The sequence below is a fragment of the Equus caballus genome, chromosome 3 (genome assembly GCF_041296265.1).
Source record: "Equus caballus isolate H_3958 breed thoroughbred chromosome 3, TB-T2T, whole genome shotgun sequence".
Lineage (NCBI taxonomy): Eukaryota > Metazoa > Chordata > Mammalia > Perissodactyla > Equidae > Equus > Equus caballus.
The window spans coordinates 84215178-84240543 of record NC_091686.1 but is presented as its reverse complement, the minus strand read 5'-3'; the positions used below and the strand labels follow the sequence as shown (position 1 = coordinate 84240543).

The 25366-nt window shown below is 34.8% G+C and overlaps 1 protein-coding gene across 1 annotated transcript in view; it reads right to left on the bottom strand.

Annotated features, from left to right (window-relative positions):
* The window catches only part of CHIC2 (cysteine rich hydrophobic domain 2), a 55780-nt gene that overhangs the window by 21127 nt on the left and 9287 nt on the right, over positions 1-25366 (bottom strand). The window contains exons 2-3 of the mRNA XM_001493501.7: positions 10612-10666; positions 10313-10468 (exon numbers count right to left, since the gene is read on the bottom strand). Coding sequence (XP_001493551.1) covers positions 10313-10468; positions 10612-10666 — 211 coding nt within the window. The remainder of the gene's footprint in view (positions 1-10312; positions 10469-10611; positions 10667-25366) is intronic.

Here is a 25366-nt window from a genome sequence, read left to right as displayed (position 1 = left end):
TGCCTCTTTCCATCAGCCAGACTAGAAAACATCAGAATTCACAGGCCATTGAGTAGAGTATCTAGAAGGCTCTTGGCTCACTAGTGGGAAATAACTAGCCCTAGACTAAACGCTGCTCTGGTTCCTCAAGAAGCTGAACACAGAATTATCTTATGATCCCATACTCCTAGGTATATACCAAAAAGAACTGAAAATAAGTATCAAACAAATATATGTACACACATATTCATAGCAGCACTAGTCACCTTTTGGGGGGGAATAGCCTAAATGTCCATCAAGAGATAAATGGATAAACAAATTGTGATATATACATACCATGGAATACTATTCAGCCATAAAAAAGAATGAAGTATTGACACATGCTAGAACATGGATGAACCTCGAAAATATTATGCTAAGTCAAAGAAGGCAAACACAAAAGGTCACACATTGTACAATTCCATTTACATGAAATATCCAGAATAGATAAACCCATAGAGACAAAACACAAACTGGTTGTTGCCAGGGGCTGGAGGGAGAGGGTAATGGAGAGAAACCACTTAATGGGTTAGGGGTTTTACTTTGGAGTGATAGAAATGTTGGAATTAGATAGAGGTGATAGCTGTACAACACTGTGAATGTACTAAATGCCAATGAATTGTTCACTTTATAATAGCTAATTTCTATTATGTGAATTTTACCTCAACAAATTATTGTTTAAAAAAATAAGGCAGAAAATAAAAATGGAAATAAAGAATTGATGGGGGGAAAAAAACAAATAGAAAAATGAAAGACTTAAATTTAGCCATATCAATAATCACAATAAATGTAAATGGTCCAAAATCTCTAATTAAAAGGCAGAGATTGTAAGACTGAATAAAAAAGCAAGACCCAACACTGCCTATAAGAAATGAACTTTAAATAAAGGCACAAACAAGGTCAAAGTAAATAGATGGAAACAGATATGCCATGCTAATGCTGATCAAAAAAAAGTTGGAATGACTATATTAATATTAGACAAAACAGATTTCAGAGAAAAATTATTGGAGATAAAGGTCAATTTCATAAAGATAAGGACATCACTCCACAAGACATCACTCCACAGAGTAGACACAAAACCTGAAAGTTTATACACCTACTTAAAAAGTGACAAAATACATGAAACAAAAACTCTAAGAACAGACAACCCCACAATTACATAATTACAGAGATTTTAATACTCCTCTCCTGAAAATTGAGATAACTAGCAAACAGAAAATTGGTAACATTATAGAAGATTTGAACAACACTATCAACCAACTTGACCTAACTGACATTTAAAAACACTCCACCCAATAACAGATGAATATACATTCTTTTCAAGTGTACAAAAACAATTTATCAGGATAGTTCATATTCTGGGTAATAAAACAAGTCTTAATAAACTTAAAAGGATTTAAAACATATAAAGTATTTATATAACTACAATGAAATTAAATAAAAAAATCAATAACAGAAAGATCTCTACAAAATCCCCCAAGGATTTGGAAGCTAAATAAAACACTTCTAAATAATGCATTGGTCATAGAAGAAATTAAAAGAGAAATATAAAAGTAAAATGAATTGAATGAAAATTAAAACACAGCATGTCAAAATTTGGGCAATATATCTAAAGCAATACTCAAGAAGGGAATTTATAACACTAAATACCAGAAAGGTCTCAAATCAATGCCCTTTGTTTCCACCTTAAGAAACTAGAAAAAGAAGAGCAAGTTAAAGCCAAAGTAACAAGAAAGGAAATAATAAAAGTCAAACTGAAACCAATGAAACACAAAACATGAAATCAATGGAAATAATCAACGAAACCAAAAGTTGGTCTCTGAGAAGATTAATAAAATTGATAAACCTCTAGCCAGACTGGCCAGGAAAAAAAAAGAGTCAAGGGATAAATCAGTAATTTTGGAATGAAAGAGGTGATATCACTATACATTTTAGAGATAGTAAAAGAATAATTAGTGAATACTATGAACTACATGCCTATTATTCAACAACTTAGATAAAATGGACAAATTCCCTGAAAAACAGAAACTATGAAGCTCAATCAAGATAAAATAGATAACCTGAAAAGTCCCATATCTATTAAAGAAATCAAATTTGTAGTTAAAAAACTTCCAACAAAGAAAACTCCAAGCCCAGATGGCTTCACTGGTGAGTCTTCCAAAATTTAAGAAAGAAAGAATGCATATTCTGCACAAACTCTTTCAGAAAACTAAAAAAGAAAAAATACCTCCCAGCTCATTTTATGAGACTATCATCACCCTAATGCCAAAATCAGACATTATGAGCAAAGAAGACTCCAGAAAAATATACCTCATGAACACAGATGTAAAACTTCTAAAGAAACTTTTAGTCTATCAAATCCAACAAAAGTATAAAAAGAAAAACAGACATGAGCAAATAGTGCCCATCCTAGGAATGCAAGTTGGTTTAACATCCAAAAATTCAATCATTGTAATTCAATATATTTCTAAACTAAAAAGAAAAACCATACAACCATCTCTAAAAAAGCAGGAAAGGCATTTAACAAACTCCAACATCTATTTCTGATAAAACTTCTCTGAAAACTAGAATAAAACTTCAAGCTGATAAAGCACATCTACAAAAACCCTACAATTAACGTGATATGGAATGATGAAAGTTTGAATGCATTTCCCCTAAGATCAGGAGCAAGACAAGAATATCTGTTCTCACTACTTCTAATCAATGTTTTTTCTGGAGATTCAGAAAGTCAGTGTAGTGAGGCACAAAAAAGCAACAGAAAGCATCCAGATTAAAAAGAAAAAAGTAATACTGTCTTCATTGTAGACGACTGTCCATGAAAAATTTCAATAACTCTACCAAAAAGCTAATGGAAGAAACAGGTGAGTTTAGCAAAGCTATACTCTATCAAGGAAAAATAAATACTTGAAAATTGAAACATATTTACTATTTAAAATAGCATAAAAGATAAATACTTATGGATAAATCTAACAAAAGATATACTAGACAGGTACACTAAAAACTACAAAACACTGCTCAGAAAAAATTTTAAAGACTTAAGTAAATGGAGATACTGTTTCTTGGGTTAGAAGATTAAACATTTTTAAATGCTAATTTCCCCAAACTGATCCATAGATTCAACGCAATCCAAACTAAAATCCCAACAGGATTTCTTTTGTAGAAAATGATAAGCTGATTCTAAAATTCATATGGAATACAAACAACCCAGAAAAGCAAAACAACTCTGCAAAAGAAGTACAAAGTTGGAGAACTAACACTACTGAATTTTAAGACACAACTATAAAGCTACAACACTCAAAACAGTGTGGTATTGGCATCAAGACAAACAGATCAACAGAATGGAACAGAGCCAAGAAACAGATGCACATGTATTCCTACAACTGATTTCCAACAAAGGTACAAAAGCAATTCAGTGAAGAAAGAATAGTCTTTATAACAAATACTATTGGAACAATTGGATATCTATATGCAAAAAGAAAAATAACTTCAATTCATACACACTGCACCATATAAAAAATTTAACTCAAAATGAATCATAGCGCTAAATGTAAAACCTAAACCTATAAAACTTCTAGAAGAGACATAGGAAAAAAATCGTCATACCTAGGCTTAGACAGAGTTACTAGATATAACACTAATAGCACAATCCATAAAAAACCCAATGGATAAATTGGGATTTATTAAAACTAAAAACTTCTGCTCTTGAAAGCACTGTGAGGGAATGAAAATACAAACTACCTATTGGGAGAAATCTTTGCAAAGCATATACTTGTATCCAGAATACATAAAGAATTCTCAAAACTCAACAACAAGAAAACAAAAAAGGGGCAAACAGTTGGAAGAGATGATACTTCATCAAAGATACATAAATGGCAAATAAGTATAAAAGGATGCTCAACATCATTAGTCACCAGGGAAATGAAATTAAAACCATAATGATAACTCTACGCATCTATCAGAATGACTAAAATTAAAAAGATTAACCATACTAAATATCAATAAGGATGTAGCAGAAGAGACTCTATCATTTCCTGCTGGTGGGAATGTAAAATAATAGCATTATTTTGGCAAATGGTTTCTCAGTTCCTTAAAAAGTTAAACATATATGTACCACATGATAAAGCCACTCCATTCTTACGAATTTTTACTCAAGAAAAAAGAAAGTATATGTCCATAAAAAGACTTGAACAAGAATATTCACAGCAGTTTTATTTATAGAGACAAAACTGGAAAAAACACAAATGTCCATCAATAGGTGAATGGATAAACAAATGTGGTATATCCATACAACAGAACATTATGCAGCATTAAAAGAGAATGAACTATTGACCCAACAACATGGATGAATCTCAAAAAATAATTATGAGTAAAAGAGGACAAAGAAGGATACATACTATAAGATTCTATTTATATAAACTCTAGAAAATGGAAACTAATCTACAGCGTCAGAAAGCAGATGAGTAGTTGTTTGGAAGGGGTGGGGAAGATTACAAGGAAAACAAGGAAACTTTTGGGGGTGATGAATATGTGCACTATCTTGATGTTTACATGTATATAAAAGTTACATGTGACAAAACTCATCAAATAATACACTTTAAACATGTACAGTTTATTGTTTGTCAATTACATCTCAATAAAGCTGCTAAAATATAAATAAAAATTGTAAATACATCATTAACAAGATACACTATATTCGATGCCATAAAATAAAACTAACACATGAAAAAAACTGAAACCACATGAAATATGTTCTCTAATCACAAACTAGAAATCAGCAACAGAAAGCTGTCTGGAAAACTCCCAAATATTTGAAGATTAAACAATGCACTTTGTGATAACACATAAGTCAAATATGAAGTCTCATGGAAAATTAGAAAATATTTTTAACTCAATGAAAATAAAAACATGGCATATAAAAATTTGTATGATGTAGTCAAAGCAGTGCTTTAGAGGGACAAGTTTTGCTTTCTACGCTTATATCAGGAAGAAAGAAAGCTCTCAAATCAATGACCTCTTACTCCTACCTTAAGAAACTAAAAAAATAGTAAATTAAATCCAAAGCAAGGAGAAGAAATAATAAAAATAAGAGGAAAAATGAATGAAATTGAAAACAGGAAAACAGAAGAGAAAACCAGGACTAAAGCAAGGAGTCCACTCTCATCACTTCTATTCAACATTTTACTGGTCCTACCCAGTGAAAAAGGAGAAAAACAAATAAAATCCATGCAGATTAGAAACCAAGAAATAAAACTGTCACTATTCTCAGACAACATAGTTATCCACATAGAAAATCCCATGGAATCTATAAAAACATTCCTGGAATTTGATAAGTGAGTTTGGCAAGGTCATAGGACATGATGTCAATATACAAATATCAATTGCGTTTCTTATGTACTAGCAATGAACATTGGAAATCAAAATTTTAAAAACAATACCATTAACAATATCACCAAATACAAAGAAATACATACATATAAAGCCAACAAAATACATGCATAATCTGTATGCTATGCGGAAAAACTACAACACTGATGAAAACGATCAAAGAAGACCTAAATAAATGTAAAGGCATGCCATGTTCATGGTTTGGAAGACTTGTTGTTAAGATGTCAATTTTCCCCAGATTGATCTATAGATTCAATCCCAATCAAAATTCCAGCATTTTTTTTTTTTAGATATTGACAAGCTGATTCTAAAATTTATACGGAAAGGCAAAAAAATTAGAATAGCCAAAACAATTTCAAAAAAGAACAAGTTTGGAAGATTTGCTCTACTTGACTTTAAGACTTACTATAAAGCTCTAGTAAACAAGGCCATGTGGTATTAAAATCGAGACAGACACAAAGAGATCAAGAGAACAGAAGAGTCGAGAAATAGAGCCACATAAATATGGTCAATTGATTTTTGACAATGTACAAAGGCAATTTAATGGAGAAAGGACAGTCTTTTCAACAAATGGTGCTGGAGAACCTGGAGTCATATGCAAAAAAAATGAACTTTGACCTATATCTCAGACCTACACAAAAACTGACTCAAAATGGGTCATAGATCTAAAAGTAAAACGCAGAAGAAATGATAGGAGAAACATTTTGTGACCTTGGTGTAGGCAAAGAATTCTTAGACATGATATCAAACACACAATCCATTTTGTAAAAATTGATAAATTGGGACTCATTAAAATCAAACACTTTTGCTCTGCCAAAGACATTAAGAGAATGAAAGGACAAAAGCTAGAGACTGGAAAAATATACTTGCAAGTTACATATCTGACAAGGGACTTATATTCAGAACATATAAAGAACTCTCAAAACTCAATAACAAGAAATAACTATTGAAAAATGAGCAAAATATCTGAATAAACACTTTAAACAAAGAAGATGTACAAATGGCAAATAAGCACATTATAAGCCGCTCAATACCATTAGTCATAGGGTAATGCAAATTAAAACCACAGTTAGATGCCACCATATTTACAGAATAACTAAAATTTCTAATACTAATAATATCAAGTCCTGGCAAGGATGTTAAGCAACTGGAACTCTCATATCTTGCTAATTGAAATGTGAAATGGTATAGCCACTTTGGAAAACAATTTGAAAGTTTCTTATAAAATTAAGCATACATTTACCATAGGACCCAGCAATCCCACTCCTAAAAACAGAAAATTATGTTAAAACAAAAATATGCATAGGGATGTTTACAGTAGCTTTATTCAAAATCACCAAAAAGTGGAAACAACTCCATGTCCTTTAACTGGTGAATGGATAAACAAATTGTGATGCATCCATACAATGGAATACTACTCAGCAATAAAAAGGAATAAACTATTGACACATGAAACAAAATAGATGAATCTCAAATGCACTAGTTAAATGAAAGAAGCAAAACCAAACAGGCTACAAATACTGTGAAATTCTGTTTATATAACATTGCAGAAAAGGCAAAACTGTATGGATAGACAACAGATCAGTGGTTGCCAGGGCTTAAGAGTTGAAGAGGGGGGCCAGCCCAGTGGTGCAGCAGTTAGGTTCGCATGTTCTGCTTCGGCGGCCGGGGGTTCGCCAGTTCAGATCCTGGGTACAGACCTACACACCGCTTGTCAAGCCATACAGGTGTCCCACATAAAGTAGAGGAAGATGGGCATGGATGTTAGCTCAGGACCAGTCTTCCTCAGCAAAAAAAGAGGAGGATTGGCAGATGTTAGCTTAGGGCTTATCTTCCTCAAAAAAAAAGGGAAAAAAAAAGAGTTGAAGAGGATATGACTACAAAGAGACAGCACAAGGAAGTTTTTTGGAGTGAGAGAACTGTAATGTATCTTGATTATGGTGGTGGTTATGGAACTCTATACATTTGTCAAAAATCAGAACTGTACGCCAAAAAGAGTGACTTTTATTGGATATTAAATACTTTTCAAAAACAGGCTATGGCATTTTTCTTTAAAAAGGAAAAGGCAATTTGGAAGGTCAAATAAATAATAATAATCATAGCACATACTAAAAACAAGGTCTCCAGAATAAGACCAGGTCATAAAAAGGGGCACTCAGTTGGGGATGGGTTTCAAAGGCAAGGCAGAAATAGAGTTATCCAAACTAAACTATTGAATAATGTCAGGAAAGTGAAAACACTGAGCATATAGAGTATGCCCTTGGTCCTGATTTGTCTTAGAGTTTGAGACAATTCTAACTGAGAATTTCACATCACAAATGAGGACCAAGAGAGGTTCAGAGACTGGCAATCAGGTAGGGTTTTAGCTTTTATTTAGACTAGTACCTCTAAATCAAGGGTTCTTAACACAGAATACCAAGATAGAAATCCAGGAATCTATGAAGGTGCATGGAACAAAAATTCACCTTTATTTTCACTAACTTCTAACTGAAATTAGTATATTTCCTTAGGCTATGAATGTATGCAACTAACTGTGGTAGATTAAACAGGACCTGTATCTTTATCACTCATAGAAATCAGAGATTTTTCCTATCACATCATATTACCATGGATCCTCTGGTATCTTATTTTGTATGCATTAATAAAGAAACATTTATAAATCATATATTTGAGGTGTTTTAGTAAGTTGACAACTATATTTTACATAATTGGTTTCCTTTATAATCTTATGTATTTTATTGTATACATTTAAAATACATTAAATCTTTTAAAATACAAATAAAACATTACACTAAGAAGGGGTTCATAAGTCTCCCTAGACTACCAAAGGGGTCCATGACAAATAAAAGGTTAAAAATCCCTCCTCTGAATTATCCTGCCCCCATCTTACAAAGCACCCCTTTTTCAGGGCCTCTAATACCCTTCACAAATGCATGAAATGTCACCTCTCCATGGTTAGATAATAGTTTATACCCAAGACAGGGAAAAGCGCAGCTTTTTTCAAAACAGTGATCATATCTGTTTATGCTCACTAGATGGTAGAGTCCATATGAACATAAAAAATACATATCCAAAGACAGACCTTAGACCGAATACCACAATGTTAAACGAAATGTACTTTCTGAAACTACAGATGAGAATAGCCTAAAAAAAAAATCTATCTTATGTCTCAAATAAAAAGGAATTTAATGAAAGCATCTGAAAAATGATCTTAAAGATGTGTGGAGAAGGGCAGGAAATTTACTTTTGTTTTCTAAATCCTACATTTTGTACACATTGCAATATCTTGCTTACTCACTTATATGTAAAAAAGCAGAGGATTCCAAAACTTCAAAAAACAAACAAACAAAAAATCAGATCACAAACGTTTCTAGAGCCATAAACTCTTATGATTCCTTGGGTTAAATAACAGCAAACTGCCAACCAAGTGAGATATAGCAGTCATTTAAACAATGGAAATGCCCACACAGGAGGAGGGCGTCAGGGGATCTAAACTATAAGAGCTACAAATTCAACTGTGGATCCAGGGACAACCAGAGATTTAAAAGAAAAAAAGAAATACTATGGTCTGAAGACGATCTGGTAAGAACTATGGGAAAAAAAATACATTCTTGGAGAAAAGTAAGTATTACAAATAGTACAGTAAATATTATAAAAGTAATGCTACTACTTATCTCCTTCCTATCAATAAAATGTACTAGTTAAAAAATTCTTTGAGTAGGAATATACCTCATATTTTATAATAGGAACAGAATTTGCTTTTCCATATTTTCTTTCATTATTTGATGACAAAATGAAATGCAGCCACACAAAACCATTCATTCAGTTTCAACTTAACAGTATTTCAGGGGCCAGCACCGTGGCCGAGTGGTTAAGTTTGCACATTCCACTTCAGCAGCCCAGGGTTTCGCTGGTTCAGATCCTGGGTGCAGACATAGCACTGCTCATCAGGCCATGTTGAGGTGGCATCCCACATACCACACAACTAGAAGGACCCACAACTAAAATATACAACTATGTACTGGGGGGATTTGGGGAGAAAAAGCTAAAAAAAAAAAAAAAGAAAGAAAGAAAGATTGGCAACAGTTAGCTCAGGTGCCAATCTTAAAAAAAAACAGAGTATTTCATTTTTATACACATAATTACATAATTTTAAAAAACTTTAACAAAAATGTAATGCATTCAATCTACACTAATTTGCTACATCTCTACCCACAACTTGGAAATTTTTTATTATAAGCAGTCAAAATTATGACTCTTCAGACCATTTTTTCTGATTACAGAATCACAATGTATTCATCATAGGAAACTTGTAAAATAAAAAAAAAGTCCTCATAATCTTAACAACTAGGATTAAGCACTATAACCATTTTATTTTTTCTATGGGTACTATCTTACATATTAGTAATAATGCTATTATTAAATATTTATTAGACACTTACTTGAGTTATTAGCTAAGAGCTTTACAAACACTATGTTATTTTATCCTTACAATAATCTTCTTCAAGTAAGTAGGTGAATATTGTCACTTTACAGATATGTCAACTAGAGTGGACAGATGTTAGAAAACGTGCCTAGGGTAAGAGATAAATAGGAGACCCAAACCCAGCATTTTCAATCACTACACTATATCACCACCGATGTATATATGGAGAATGTTGTATTCCACTCTACTCTTAAGTAACTTCCTATGTCATAAAAATTATAAATATAATTTTTAGATGACTATTTAATATAACAGCATGTGGACATACCATAATTTACTTACTCACTCCTCTACTGGATCAGGTTATTTTTGTATACTATTCAAGATGGTGCAACCCAATCAACACAAAAAATAAAAACTAAATAAATGCAAGACTTGCTTGTCTACTTCTAAATTTAAATTAAAATATATAATTCAACTTACTCTTTTACTGAGGCAAATAACTGGCCACATACTGCAACCTAAAGTGCAGCAGCAACAAAGGCAGCCACAAAGTAGCCAACGGACATTAACAGGAAGGTTCTTCTTAAGACAACTGTTAACTCTGTTGATGCTGGCTTTAAATTCTTCAGGAGCTACCTAAAGAAAAATTTTAAGAAATAACAACACTGCAATATTAATGTCAATAAACATGTTTCATTAGAATACATTTTTCTCTAATTTGTTAGAAAGATTTTAGTTTTGAGGCATATATAGTACCTAAATAACTGAGAGACACTCACTTTTCCAGTTAACGAAGAAGGAAATTCAGATTCAAATTTGTTGCTCAGTCCAAATCTATTTTTAAAAAAAGAAAAATATGTTACTACACGTCATTGTTGCAAAAAATAGACCATTTAACTTAATCAAAGGTCTAGTAAATCGAGTACAACGTCATATACAAAGTAACAACGGAAGTCTGACACACAAAAACAACCAGCAATTTATGAACTGTAACAACGAACTTTGGTAGTTGAATCAAAACTTTTGTAGAAGAGGCTGAGAATACAGAAAGAAATGACTTCTTCGGGGGTATCTTCATGAGCCAAAGATTAACGTCCAATTTTGGGCACATTGTCCAATTTTGTCAAAATTACTAAGATTCTTCCGACTAAGTAACAGAAAGCTAAAATCTCTGCTGTTGATTACTCTTTAGGTCAAGAGCCTTTGTTAAGGCTCAAAGCAGTAACATGTCTAAGAATGCAAACTGATTAGTTAGCATTTTCTGAGATCAGCATATTTACACTGCTATTACAGCCAGATAATGCTAACAACACCTGGAACAATGCGATAGCTGCCCTGGCTACTTACACTTTCAAGTACCCAAGAAATTTGGTATACAGACCCCCAAAGAAATGGAACCAAGGTAGTGCATTTTAGTATCTTTAAGCTTTTAAATATCTGCAAAGATCATGAGGATTGATTGGGTACTTGATTATTTCTCTGCATAAGTTATTAGGAAAGAATAAAATGCCCATAGACACATTGGTAACGGCAGATTGTACCCTAGAAACAAAAACTGAGATACTTAAACATGACGATTTTTATTTGATCCTGGAGCCAAAATTTTTCTTCTAGTTTTATTAAGATATAATTGACATATAACACTTTATCAGCTTAAGGTGCACAACATGGTTTGATACATGTATATATTGTGAAATAGATTACCACAGTAAGTTTAGTTAACATCCATCACCCCACTAGTTAAAAATTGTTTTTCCTATAATGAGAACCCTTAAGATTTACTCTCTTAGCAACCCTTAAATACACAACACTGCACTTGAGGTAGCTGGCAGTGGTAAGAGGGATCCCTTGAGATATTCTGTATGAAACAGCTGGCCAGGTCAGCTCCATCAGTGGAGCTAAACAGGGAAATCAAATCAGGTGGGCTGTGTGAAGGCAATGAGTAGTGATGGAGACTGGCTAAGTGGAGGGATACTGTGTGTATGTGCGTGCATGTGTAGTGCCATGGGTCAGATCCAGTTGATTACTGTCACACTAGAATGCAGACCCACTTACAATTTTCTAAGAGGAGCTGGAAAACCAGATTTGTATGCAAAACTTCCCACCTTTAAAATACTGTACAAGTCAAACAAAACACTTCTGTAGGTCAGGTTGTGGTTTACATCATGATCTAGACTGACGCACATGTGGATAGTGGCATCTGAGACCATTTTATCACCATCTTAAGTACTTTCATATATTATGTAATAGCAGCATTGAAATAACATTTATCTGTCTTTATAAACAATGGATACTACTCATGAAAAAGATTACACTACTATTACTAGGTCCAAGTCCAAGTTCTTTTCACACTAAATATAAACTAGCAACCAATACTGTTTAATATAATTCTGGCATTAAGGCCATTCTCTTTTTAAGATTGGAAAACTCTGAGCTAAACCTATTTTCTGTCTATGTGCGGGCCTCAGAGTAATGCAGCTCTACTTGAAAAGCCCCTACAGATAACTGACCTCCAACCTTAAAGGTCCTTGCATGAGGAAGAGGTGTGAAGTGCTTGCTGACAGCTCTCAGTGAGGTCTCTAGATAACGTACTTCCTTTTCACCTATTTCCTTTAGGGAAGGTGCATGCCGTCCAACAACTGTTTACCAAGCATTCAACCTTCTAAACTATAAATTTCCATCTCTTGTGTTATCTCCCTTGGTCTGAAGATTTTTTCCTTCAATCAACAGTTTCCATTTCAACCACGTTTATTATTGCAATTAATCATCTCCTTCCAACTGGTCTTTGAGATTTTTTAGAGCAGCAACAACCAGATACCCCCCAGTCTCCTGAAGAGAAATGTCTTCTCCTTCCATCCCTAGCCATTAGACATTTAAAACAGATTATTTTATTGAATACCTATAGCTTGCCAGGTAATAAACTAAGTTGGAGGGAGCAGTCCAGTATGAGTTTAAACCCTAATTTCCTGTCTTCCCAGAGTCTGGATACTCCCTTATTGACTGAGCAGCTAAGTGTTAATGCTTTGCCGAGGGAGTACCACCAGCTAATTGCCCTGCTGTTCTCGCAGGTCAGGGTTTCTTTTAAGTCAGGCTAGTAGTTAGTTATTCTTCTGGGTAAGAACTGGTAGCTCCAAGAACATTGTTTAGGCATTCAGTTCCTCTTCAGTCTTACTTTTTGTTAAGTTGTATCTTAGGAACAGATAGTAATCCCTTCTCTTCCTTTATATCACCCCTAAAAGAATGTCCCAAGAAAAATCACCCAGTGACATGATTCACACTAGATATAGAGTGCTTAGCTTTCCCACCAGCGATTAACTTGGTGCTGATGATTTTTCCATCCCCCCTTGCTTGTGTTTCCCACCCACTGAACAATAATACCTGGAAGGAGTGTCAAGAAGATGCTGCTGTTGAAGGCCTTGGAGTCTCCTAGTCCACAAAAGCGAATCCCAACTGCAATTTGCTTTCCCTTGGAAAATCTCTAAACAAGACCTTTAATATTCAAATCAAGTACTTCAGGAGCATAGACAGAATGAACCTTGAAAATCAGGCACCCTTTCTTCATTTCCATTTGGAATACAGTACTTTGCTACATGGGTATTCAAACATTTGGTGTCAGCACCTTTTTGCTCTCTTAAATCCTTGAGGGCCTCAGTGAGTTAAGTTCATGTGGATGATATTTAAAAATATTTTGGATTATGCATTAGAACTGAGACATCTAAAACATTTTAAAACTTTATTCATAAACGAGCCCATTATATGCTAACAAAAATAATATTTTTACGAGAAATTATTTTTCAAAACAAAAAACTTGAGTGAGGAAAGTATTGTTTCACTCTTTCACATCTCTTTCATGTCTGACAATGGAAGACAGCTGGATTCTCACCTCTCTTTTTGCATTCAATCTGTTGTGACAGGCTCTTTTGGTTGATATTTATGAGGAAAACTGGACCTTGCCAGATATGTAGTTGGAAAATTGTGTATACTCTTCTTTGATACTATACCAAAACTTGAATAAGTGGTAGTTTCTCAAGACTTTTTTACAAAGTAGGAAAGTGAAACTGTATCAATGAACTTTTACAACTCTGTTAAACTTAAATCCATTGGTATATCTTGGATTTTGAACACTTTTTTTTTTTTAACCCATACCTGATTTCATAACTTCATGCATTTATCCTTGGGAAAATATTGGCAGACTGAGTTATGCAGCTCTCTCAAATGTTAGCAGGCTTCATTGCGAGTTAACAGAATCATCATATTCATCACTGATCTCATCAAAAAAGTCTTTAAGTATTGGAAAGCTATCAAGCTCACAGTGGCAGATATAAGTTTTCCAAATTCTGATTTTCATATGAATACTGGAATTTTATTATTAATAACAAATGCTATCACTTGTTTGCCTTGAAGTGACAATCTTGCTTAATTTTTAAAAAATAAGAGGCTGAATGCTAACTAACCAGCACTATATAAACAAAAGAAAAAATGGTTCATTTAATTTGAGCTACCACCTACATCTTACAAACTAACTTCAAAGCATATTATTTTCATAGATGGCTTTTTTTCTAGCTTTGAATGTTATTGGTGGAGATAAGCAGTGGCTGTGAATTTTTATAGGTGTCTTTGGTACACATAGGCAATAAAAGCAGGAGAAGGAAAAATGTAGGGAAAAATGGGGAAGGAGAAGTAGAAGAAAAGGGGAAGAGAAGAAAAAAAAAAGAAAATGGGAATTGGCAAAGTGCTACCAACAAGTGTCTCATTTATCATTCAATACCTATTAATTGTCAGTCCATTAATGAAAGAAAATGTAGACATGTGCTATACCTATATCTATTCCTACCACTGAAAGGACCTTTTCTTGAATCATGATTAACATACTCATGGCATTAGAATTAATAAAAGATTTAAACTATTTTCAAAGAATGGCCAAGATAACAAGAAGATAAAATACATTAAACTCAACCTATTTTACTCTTACCTATAAGTTTACAAGTCTACTAGTACTTGGAGAAAAGAGAATTCACTCAAATTACAACTATTAAGCATCTTGTAAATAAGACATCATCATCACAAGGTTCTACAATAGAAGGCTTATACAGCTTAAAAAAAATTTTTTTTTGAAGAAAGAAAGCATGTACAAGGCCAATTTTTACTTTTACATAACTTGAGATAATTTTGAAAGTTCATGTAATACACCTGGTAAAGCTTTGCAGAGGGACTACAACTTTACACCTAAAGCTAAATGGAATATTGAAATAGTCTTGCTTTATCATAGCCCCCATACTTTTTCATTTCACTGTCACCTTGTTCCTACAACCCATAGCTGTAACTCAAAGTGTAAGCTACTCCAGTCTTCCTCTCATCCTCCGATTCACAATCTCCCTCTCCTGAGAGATCCTTCCCCCTCCAAACTCCTTTTAATATTTAACTTTGGAACCCCTAATCTGTTGATCTGCTACCTGGATACCTCCTTAAGTCTTGTCTTTAATTTTTTTTCTTCATTTTAACCAAAAATCCTGTTGACATGACACCTTTTCCCCAGAAAGCCTCAATTATAGCTCATTCCCTGCAGTCCATCTTCTAGAGTTCATCTTCCATGTACCCATAATATCTTACTACATTCTCTCTGGTACAGTCCTTATCATATCTTATTATAATTATGTTAACAAGCCTAACTGCCTACCCTGATAAATAATGAGTTGTTTATGGGTAGGTATGGTATCTTAATTATCTTTATACCCCAAATGTCCAGCCCAATGTCTGATAAATATTCAATAAATATTTGCTGAATAAATCATCAATTTCCAAAACAGAAGAAATATCTACATTCCACTAACTCTTCATTGCAAACTCCCACACCATTGTTCTATAGTCCTCTGATGTCCATGATTTCTGGTTATATCACATTGTTCCAAGACCCAACCACCATTTTCAGCTTCCAGGTCACTCCTCCTCTGTTGAGAGTCCATAAGACCATCCTCAGGTTCAGTAATTCACTAGGAGGACCCACAGAACTCAGCATATAGTTGTACCCATAGCTAGACTTATTAAGGCAAAAGGATACAAAACAAAATCAGCAAAGGGAAAAGGCACATGGGGAAAGATAAGAAACCAGGAGCAAGCTTGCAAGAACTCTTCTCAGTGAAGACACAAAGGACATGCTTAATTCCTCCAGCAACTAGTTTTGACAACATGTATATGATGTAGTCTAGCAGGAAAGCTCATTCGAGACTCAGTGCCCAAGGCTTTTATCGAGGACTGCTCATGTAGGCACCCTCTACTTAGCATGCACCAAAATTCCAGACTCCCAGGGAGAAAGCAAGTATTCAGTATAAACAACATTGTTTGTAGAAACAGTTTAGGCACAGTGAGCCATTCTTATCAATTCTGAAAATACTGGGAAACCTCCCAAAGTCCAAGTTCCCAGACACCAGCCAAGAGCCAACACTGCAAGCAAGGCTTTCTAAGGATAGAAACAGCAAGCCTGCTATGTTAACTCTTTTCTGCACACCTTCATACTCTGTAAGGACACAGACATTCATGCCACAGTTTTTCTCTTCACCATGACTCTTGTCTTAATCCCAATTAGTTCAATATTCAGCACCAGAACCTAACTGGTTACCTGACCTCATCTATTCTGAGGAAATTCACCTCTATTTAATTCACCAACTCACTCACTGTGAAAGTCTGGATATTGTCACCATTTGGAATTGTACCGCCACTGAAATTTTGAACTGCAGAATTCTTCTCTTAATATTATCATGAATCATTTAATTTCTCCCATCCTTACCAAATTTGTTTTTTTGTCTCTGGTTGTAACCTACTACTTACCGCTCCTCCTTGCTTTTCTACTCCATATCAGCTCCCTATGACTCCACTTCCTTCCTTATCTGCCAGAACTACACAGTCAATCAATTGTCACCATACTCGAACAAACATCCTTTATCTTCTGCATCTTTAGAGTATCTCTCTTCAATCCAACTGAAATGTTTACTTCCCACTGCCTGGAGTTACAATAGAAACATCACATAACTATTATAAATATATTATTTCTAACTTCAGTTGGGTTAATATTATGGTAATTTTTATTCATTCCTAATCAGCTCCCTACTCCACACTTCATAGTTGTTGCTCCTCTCTCTGCTGAACCTTATCCTCACAACCCACATTTTTTGCAGATAACCATAGTCCTTAGCTTCAGCCAGAGAAAAAAGACCTTGAACATAAACTGCCCTGCCTTCTCTCCCTTTCATTTTTAGATTTACCTATGTCTTCAGTATCTTTACCATCTTTCTCAACAGAGGCAAGCTTCCCAAAGCTAACCATTTGCTCCTGGTTGCACCTCCTCCAGTTTCCTCTGCAATCCACTGTATTTCTCCTGCTCTTCTGGCTCCTTACACATAGTCTACAAATCTTCATAAGTCAACCCAGGCTGAGAATCTGAACCCATACGTCCTTCTCCCTTAATGTATGATGGCATTCATCTCTTTTCCTTCCTCATCCAATGTGTTGAAAGAGTACTCTACATTCACTATCTACCTCCCATTCATTATTCAAACTACTACAATCCAGGTTTCAATCCACATTTCTCTACTGATGAGACTGCTCTCAACAGAGCAGTTGAAAACAACTGTTTTCAGCAAGTCCTTCTTCATAAAGCATGCTTCCTCCTAGCAAAGAGCCTGAGTGTCAGAGTGAGGAAGGCCTTCTGTGGCATCGGTTACAGCAAATGCCTCCTTTGCTGTCTTTTATTTCTGCCAAAGTCTTTTTTTTTTTTTTAATTCTAGGCCAACAAAAGACTATCAGATAAAGTTTTAACAAGACCATCTCATTTTATTAAATGGATAAGAGAAGTAGCATTTCATGCTTGTTAACATAACTGAAAAATATCACTTTCAATGATTTTGATGTGACATAAATTACTTAGTTTTGATACTACCTTAGTTCTGGTTTTGGGTTTTATTTTTTAAGTTTGGCAGGAGGTGAGGTTTGTTAGCAATGAAAATGAGATATATGCTTCAGCTTAACTTGACAGCATTACAAATTACTCCTTTTATCCATTATGTTCCTTCAAGTTCAGTTTTTAAATATGGTAAAAATAATTTACTTTATTCTAAGTCAAAGTATAATTAGCCCTGAACAGTATTGGAAAGGACAAATTTCATCTTATAAAATGATAATTTGACATGCTTGAAAGAAGAGCAATGAGTAGGAAGCTGGACTTTCTTCTAACCTAATAACATAACATTCTATTAATCCAAAAAGCTGGAAGTAGCATTTAATAATTTTAAAAGATATGATTCAAGGTGGGTGGCATCTTAATTCAGTTATTTACAAAGACTAATAAATAAAATAAAACTAAAAAAATATTTTACCTTGGCAAGAAGGTCTTAAGATGGAAAATATCATGCACTGTCAGTGGAACCATACACTGTTATAACCATTCCAGAAACCAATTTGGCATTAAAAATATTTATACCTTCGTCACAGTAATTTCTCTTTTAGGAATCTAGCCTAAAAAATAATCTGGAATGTGGGTAAAAATATACATATAAATAAGTTCCCTAAAACTTTACTCACAACAGAGAAAAATAAACAAAATAGCATTATGGGAATGCTAAGTAAATTACAGTATCTTAGTAAACAGACTATTAGATAATTATTAAAAACGAAGTCTGCAAACGAGTACCAGAGAAAGTACATATAATATACTGTTAAGTAAAAAAGAAAATACAAACCGTACATATACCATGATCTCAACTGTGAAGAAAAAAAACTTACAGAATGATAGAACTTTCAAGAGTACAATTTGATAGTATGTAAAAAGAGTCGAAAAAATATTCACACCTTTTGACACAGTAATTCCACTTATAGAACTGTATCAGAAGAAAAGAATTTCAGTGCACAGATATGGTAATGAATAATCAAGTATCCTGCAATGTTATTTTGGTGAAGAAGTATTAAAGACATTCTGTTTCATTTGTTGTTTCTTAAAATAGGATCTATTTTTCAGTAGATGTATAGTAATTGCTAAGTAAATAAAAGTATTTTACAATATAGATTATCACCATCATAAATTTTCTTCTATTTGAATCTTTTATTTGGTATTAACTAGGTATTTTATATACATTTTATATAAGTAAACAGGGAGTTTTGGGTTCACCAGTCAATAGTTTTCCTGAATGCATTTCAACCTTTTCTCCAGTATTAGTCCATTTAATCCCCAGTCCTTTTTACTAACATTTTAACTTATTCTATGTTCCTTGTATCTCCTCATATTAGTATCTCTCAGAATTCACTAATGCATTGTTATTTTGAATTAAAATATGTTTTGAACTCATGGTGAATGTTGCCTTTCAAACACAGAACTGCAAGAATCTGACTGCTTCAATTTGGTTTTTTCTGCATTTATTTTCCTTGCTTCAGAGTTGCAGTGCTAGTTTTTTGGGGGTTTTTTTGTTTTTTTTTTTTAATATCCACGGCCAATCCTCTTCTTTTTTTTTTTAAGATTGGCACCTGAGCTAACAACTGTTGCCAATCTTTTTTTTTCCTTTCTGCTTTTTCTCCCCAAATCCCCCCAGTACACAGTTGTATATATTTTAGTTGTGGGTCCCTCTCATTGTGGCACGTGGGACGCCGCCTCAACATGGCCCATGATAAGTGGTGCCATGTCCGAACCCAGGATCCGAACCAGCAAAACCCTAGGCCGCTGTAGCAGAGTATGCAAACTTAACCACTCGGCCATGGGGCCAGCCCCGCAGTGTTAGTTTTAACAGTGAAAGTTTTAAAACGATAGAAATGCCCTACAATTACATTAATTATAATACATCAATTTGAAAAGATACTACACAGCTCAAATTCATGTGTACTAGAGAGAAGCCTGTTACTCTGAGTGCCTGACTAGGAGGAGCTCCTTACACTCTGGCAAATTAGACCACAAATAGTCATCTGCTTTAAGAAAAGCTAATCCCTAGGCTGGCTAGCAGCATATGGGATAGCAGAGCCCAACAGTCCTACCCAACTTGGACAATATTAACTAACTCAATCTGATCCTCTTTCTTCAAGTATCTGAATAAGAGACAATAGCTGGTAACATGAAGCTTAAACTGAAACCAAGATACAATAAAGCCATGAATAAGTAGAAGCCAAGAATAAGCTGAAGCCAACAGTAAGCAGAAACTATGAGACAGGGAAAAAGCGGTCTACCAGATCATGCTTCAATAGCAGAAACTAGAACTGAAAGTAGGTAAGTCATTGCGACAGACACTAGACCAGGGAGCAAAGGACACATGCAGAAAAATGACAACTTCATCATCTGAGCTACACTATATCAAAACAATAATATTCCAGTCTCTTTGAAGCCTGGCTGTACAAATGGCAAAGCTTCCTCTCTTCCTTAGTCTTCATGCGTTCTTACAGTAAACTAGCACTGCTTAAGGCCCCCTAGGCAGTTCTGTTCTTTGAAATCCAATAGAGCCTAATATTCCATACTTTTTAAGACTCCATAATGATATTAACAAAAGTTCCCAAAAGGTCAAATGAAAAATGTAGAATACAAAATACTTTATAAGTATGGTCTCAATTTTTTTTTTTTTTTTTGGAGGAAGACTGGCCCTGAGCTAACATCTGTGCCATTTTCCTCTACTTTATATGTGGGACGCCTGCCACAGCATGGATTGACAAGTGGTGTGAAGGTCCACACCTGGGATCCCGACTGGCGAACCCCAGACCGCCGAAGCAGAATACGCGAACCTAACCACCGCACCACCAGCTGGCCTCTCAATTTTCTAATAAAAATATTTACATACACATAGAGAAAAACAGAAACAGTTAATCCATCAAAATATTAACAGTGTAACCGTAGGCAATAAGCTTATGGGTGATACTTCACTTTTTATATTTTCACATTTACCAAAATTTCTATAATAACATATATAGTAGTTCCCCCTTATCTACGGTTTTGCTTTCCATGGTTTCAGTTACCTGCGGTCAACTGTGGTCCGAAAATACTAAACGGGAAATTCTAGAAATAAACAATTCTTAAGTTTTAAATTTTATGCCCTTCTGAGTAGCGTGATGAAATTTCATGCCATCCCATTCTGTCCCACCCAGGACATGAATCATCCTTGTCCAGCGTATCCACGCTGCATAAGCTACCTGCTTGTTGGCCACTTAGTAGCCGACTGGGTTATTAGATCGACTGTCACAGTATCGCAGCGCTTGTGTTCAAGTAACCCTTATTTTACTTAATAATGGCCCCAAAGCACAAGAGTAACGATGCTGCAATTCAGATATGCCAAAGAGAAGCCATAAAGTGCTTCCTTCGAGTGAAAAGGTAAAAGTTCTCAATATTAAGTTGAAGGAAGGGAAAAAAAATTGTATGCTGAGGTTACTAAGATCTACAGTAACTTTTATTAGGGTATATTATTATAATTGTTCAATTTTATTATTAGTTACTGTTAATCTCCTACTGCACCTAATTTATAAATGAAACTTGGTCATAGGTATGTATGCATAGGAAAAAACATAGCATATATAGGGTTGCATACTATCTGCAGTTTCAAGGCATCCACTGCAGTCCTGGAATGTATCCCCCACAGAAAAGGGGGACTATTGTATTACTATTTTAAACTAAACAAAAGATTTCTGGAAAAATTCTTTTAATAAGGACTAGGAACAAAATACCAAATGTTGAATGGTACATATGGTAATGGTACCTGTATGGTAAACTGTATGGAGCAAACACCAAAATATTAAATGAGCTATGCCTTTTGGTGATTATAGACGGTTTATTTTTTGCTTCACTAGGAAGTACTACTTTCCAATTTTTAAATAATCTGTATATTTATCATCAGAAAAAGGATTAAACCTGAAGAAAAAAATAGATGATTAAAGAGGTTTTGTTTTTATTTTTAAGTCAGACTGAGGGAAATGAATGTGCAATTGACATGTCTCGATTTCAAGATAATTCTAGTAGTTTTAAACTATATTTTAGAGTATATTTTTAAAGATCTTTAAAGTATGTTTAAACATATATTAAGTAAATTGTAAAGAATTGAGAAATTAAAGAGAAAAAATTCTTAATACAACAGTAGAATCTCAGAATCTAAGAGCTAGAAAGGACCACAATTATCATTCAGTCCAAATATTTCATTTTACAGATGAAGAAACTAACGCATAAGAAGCAAGTAACTCCGGTGTCATGGCTAATTAAAATGTAGGATCTAGGCTAGAGCCTTACTCTCCAGAACCCAAGCCCAGAGCAATTTCTACTACAGAACAATGCCTCTAATAACTTTCTCTGTAAGCAGAGAAAATGTTTACCTCCTTGAACTAGAAGCTTCTAAACTGAGAAAATACTTGAGAATTGGAGGAAAAAAACTTCTTTTTCCATCAAACAAATTTTAAAATTAACATATATTTAAAAAGTGAATATTCTCATGGATTTAGAAAAAAATCTATTTTTGAGCTTTTCACATTTATACCTAAAACGCCAAAATAAATAGGATTTTGTTATAAATGTTTGTGTTGATGAATAATACAGAGAACACATAAGTGTGTTGCTTTGGTTCCATAAAATAAAAAGCAATTAAGCAAACACACTCTGGAGCCAGAGTGCCCAGATTGAAATCCTGACACTGCCATTTACTAGCTGTGTCACTTTGAGCAAGTTAGTTACCTTTTCTGGGCCTCAGTTTCCCTATTTATACACCAGGGATAATAACAGTGCCTAACTCATCACACACGTTCATACACACTGTTCAAAACAGTGCATGGCATAAACCCTAAATGTTGTAAATGCTTTTATTATCATAAAACAACATAAATGTCTGCTGTGTTTTTATTATGGCTATTATCCTTCTAATAAAGTGGGCAATATCATCATTTAATATCCACTATGGATAACCTGATAAATTAGAGAACATCCAGATCTCAATGACTTCATAACGTACTCTTCAAACAGCTTAGCAAATAGAATAGCCAATGATCAAATTGGCTAATGTTAACTGTCAAAGATTTTCCGACTTTTTGCCAACCTTCTTCAAGGTCAAGGGGTGGCGTGGAAGCAACAGGGTACACAGAGAGGTGCTGGGTTCAGGAAAGTCAGGCAATATTAAAGACTTCATAGCTAATATGGGCCAGCATTAGGCCAGGAATCCACACAGGTGAAACAAAGGTTGAAAAGCACAAAGAAGTTATTGTGGTGAAGAGGGAAGAGTAACACAGTGGAGAGACAGAATACCTGAATTCTAACCCTGTTTCAGATATAAAATAGATATCTTACCTTAGGAAAGCAAATCTCCCTTCTAGTTTTATTTGCCCAAGTAAGACAACTGGCCTCTCAGGGTTATATGGCCCAAAGGTCAAATGCTGTCCCAAAATTTTTAAGAAAAAAAAAGAAGCTGGGATGGCCTGGTGGCAGAGTGGTTAAGTTTGCATGCTCCATTTCAGTGGCCCAGGATTCGCAGGTTCAGATCCTGGACACAGACCTACACACCGCTCATCAAGCCATGCTGTGGTAGCATCCCACACACAAAACAGAGGAAGACTGGCACAGATGTTAGCTCAGGGACAACCTTCCTCAAGCAAAAAGAGGAAGATTGGCAACAGATGTTAGCTCAGGGACAATCTTCCTCACCGGAAAAAAAAAAGAAAGAAAGAAAAGAAAATTAGCAAGGTTTTCTGAGTTCACATTTTATAGATGGGACAGCTGCTACAAAACAGGAAGAAAGTTTTAAAACTTTATTCTTGTCAAAAAAGTTTGAGTTTTTTTCTCTTTGCAAGAGAAAGCTGTCAAAAGTTTATACTCTTTATCAAGTCTGGTTCATCTCACATTCTGATAGAAGAAAGTATGAAAAAAGAAAAATGTAGCACACAGTAAGGGGGAGGAGGTTGAGATTTAATTTTAAATAGGAGAGCAGGACTCATTAAGAAGATAACTGTGGGGGCCGGCCCAGTGGCGCAGCGGTTAAGTGTGCACATTCCTCTCCGGCGGCCCAGGGTTCGCTGCTTCAGATCCCAGGTGCGGACATGGAACTGGTTGGCAAGCCATGCTGTGGTAGGTGTCCCAGATATAAAGTAGAGGAAGATGGGCACAGATGTTAGCTCAGGGCCAGTCTTCCTCAGCAAAAAGAGGAGGATTGGCAGCAGTTAGGTCAGGGCTAATCTTCCTCAAAAAAACAAAAAAGAAGAAGATAAATGTGAAAGATTTGAAGGAGGTGAAGGAGCTAGCCATTTGGATATCTGGGGGGAATATGCTAGAAAGTGGAACCAGTCAGTGCAAAAGCCCTAAGCCAGGAGAGTGCCCGGAATAATTCAGAGAATGGAAAGGAGTCTATTGTGACTAGAGTGGGGTAAACAACTGAAAGAATAGTAGAAAAGAAGTCAAAGAAGTAATGACAGGCCAGATGAGATAGGGTCTTGTAGGCCATTAAAAAGGACTTACTACTCTAAAGATGGGAGCTTTGGGAAGGGTTGATGCAAAAAAAGAGACATGATCTGATTTACGTTTTAAAAAGATCACTGTGGCAGAGTACCAGGAAGACTGTAACGGTTGAGAGCAAAGGTGGAAGCAGGGAGAAGGAAAGTCTAACTACAAGGCAGAAGACAGACAATGACAACTCATGCCAGCAGTGAAGACGGTAAAAAGCAATCAGACTTTTAATATATTTTGAAGACACAACCAATAGATTGATTTCTTGACAGATTGGATGTGGTAAAAGAGAAAGAAGGACATCAAGGATATGTTACGCTTTTTTAGTCTAACCAAATAGGACGCCAGATCCGCTATCAACTGAGAAAGAGAAGGCTGCAGTTAAAACTGATTTGGGGGAAAGATTATAAATTTAGTCTTGGATATTTTGGATTCTGAGACATCCAACCTGTACAAATCTATAGACTCACAGAATTTTACCTTCCTATAGATGTGACAAGACCTATGAACATATAAACTAGAAATTTCAGATTCAAACTGAACACATGGGTTATGCAGATGGCAAATGAAGACAGCATTTATCTCCTAATGCTGAACTCTGAGCTCAATGCAATTGGATTTTTAACTTGGGGAGGTGAAGTCACAACTACAGAAGAATTACAGACTTTAACGCATAAAAAAATCACACTTTAAATTCATCTGGCTGCCTCAACATACATCTGAGTATCAATGTGGTTCGAGGAAGAAGGGCTAGAACTGAAAGTGTACGACGTTTGCGCAGAAGATACAGAACCCCTGGAGTTGGAGACACATATATGAGTCCTAGAACAAGTCTAAAAATTTTAACTGTGTGATCAAATTCTGAACGTTTTGGTTCATCTAGCTCTGCGACTGTGTTCATAAACTAATGAAATCAAAGACTTCATTATTTAAATCATGTATTACATTCACTTCATCATAAACCTCATCACTATACACACTTCTATAATATTCTAACATTAGAATTTTATTAATTTTCAATTAAGATTATATTTTCAAGTATTAACAGATGATTACATATGTTGTTAAATAGTGAAAGTTATGTAAACGCATACTGATTAAACTTC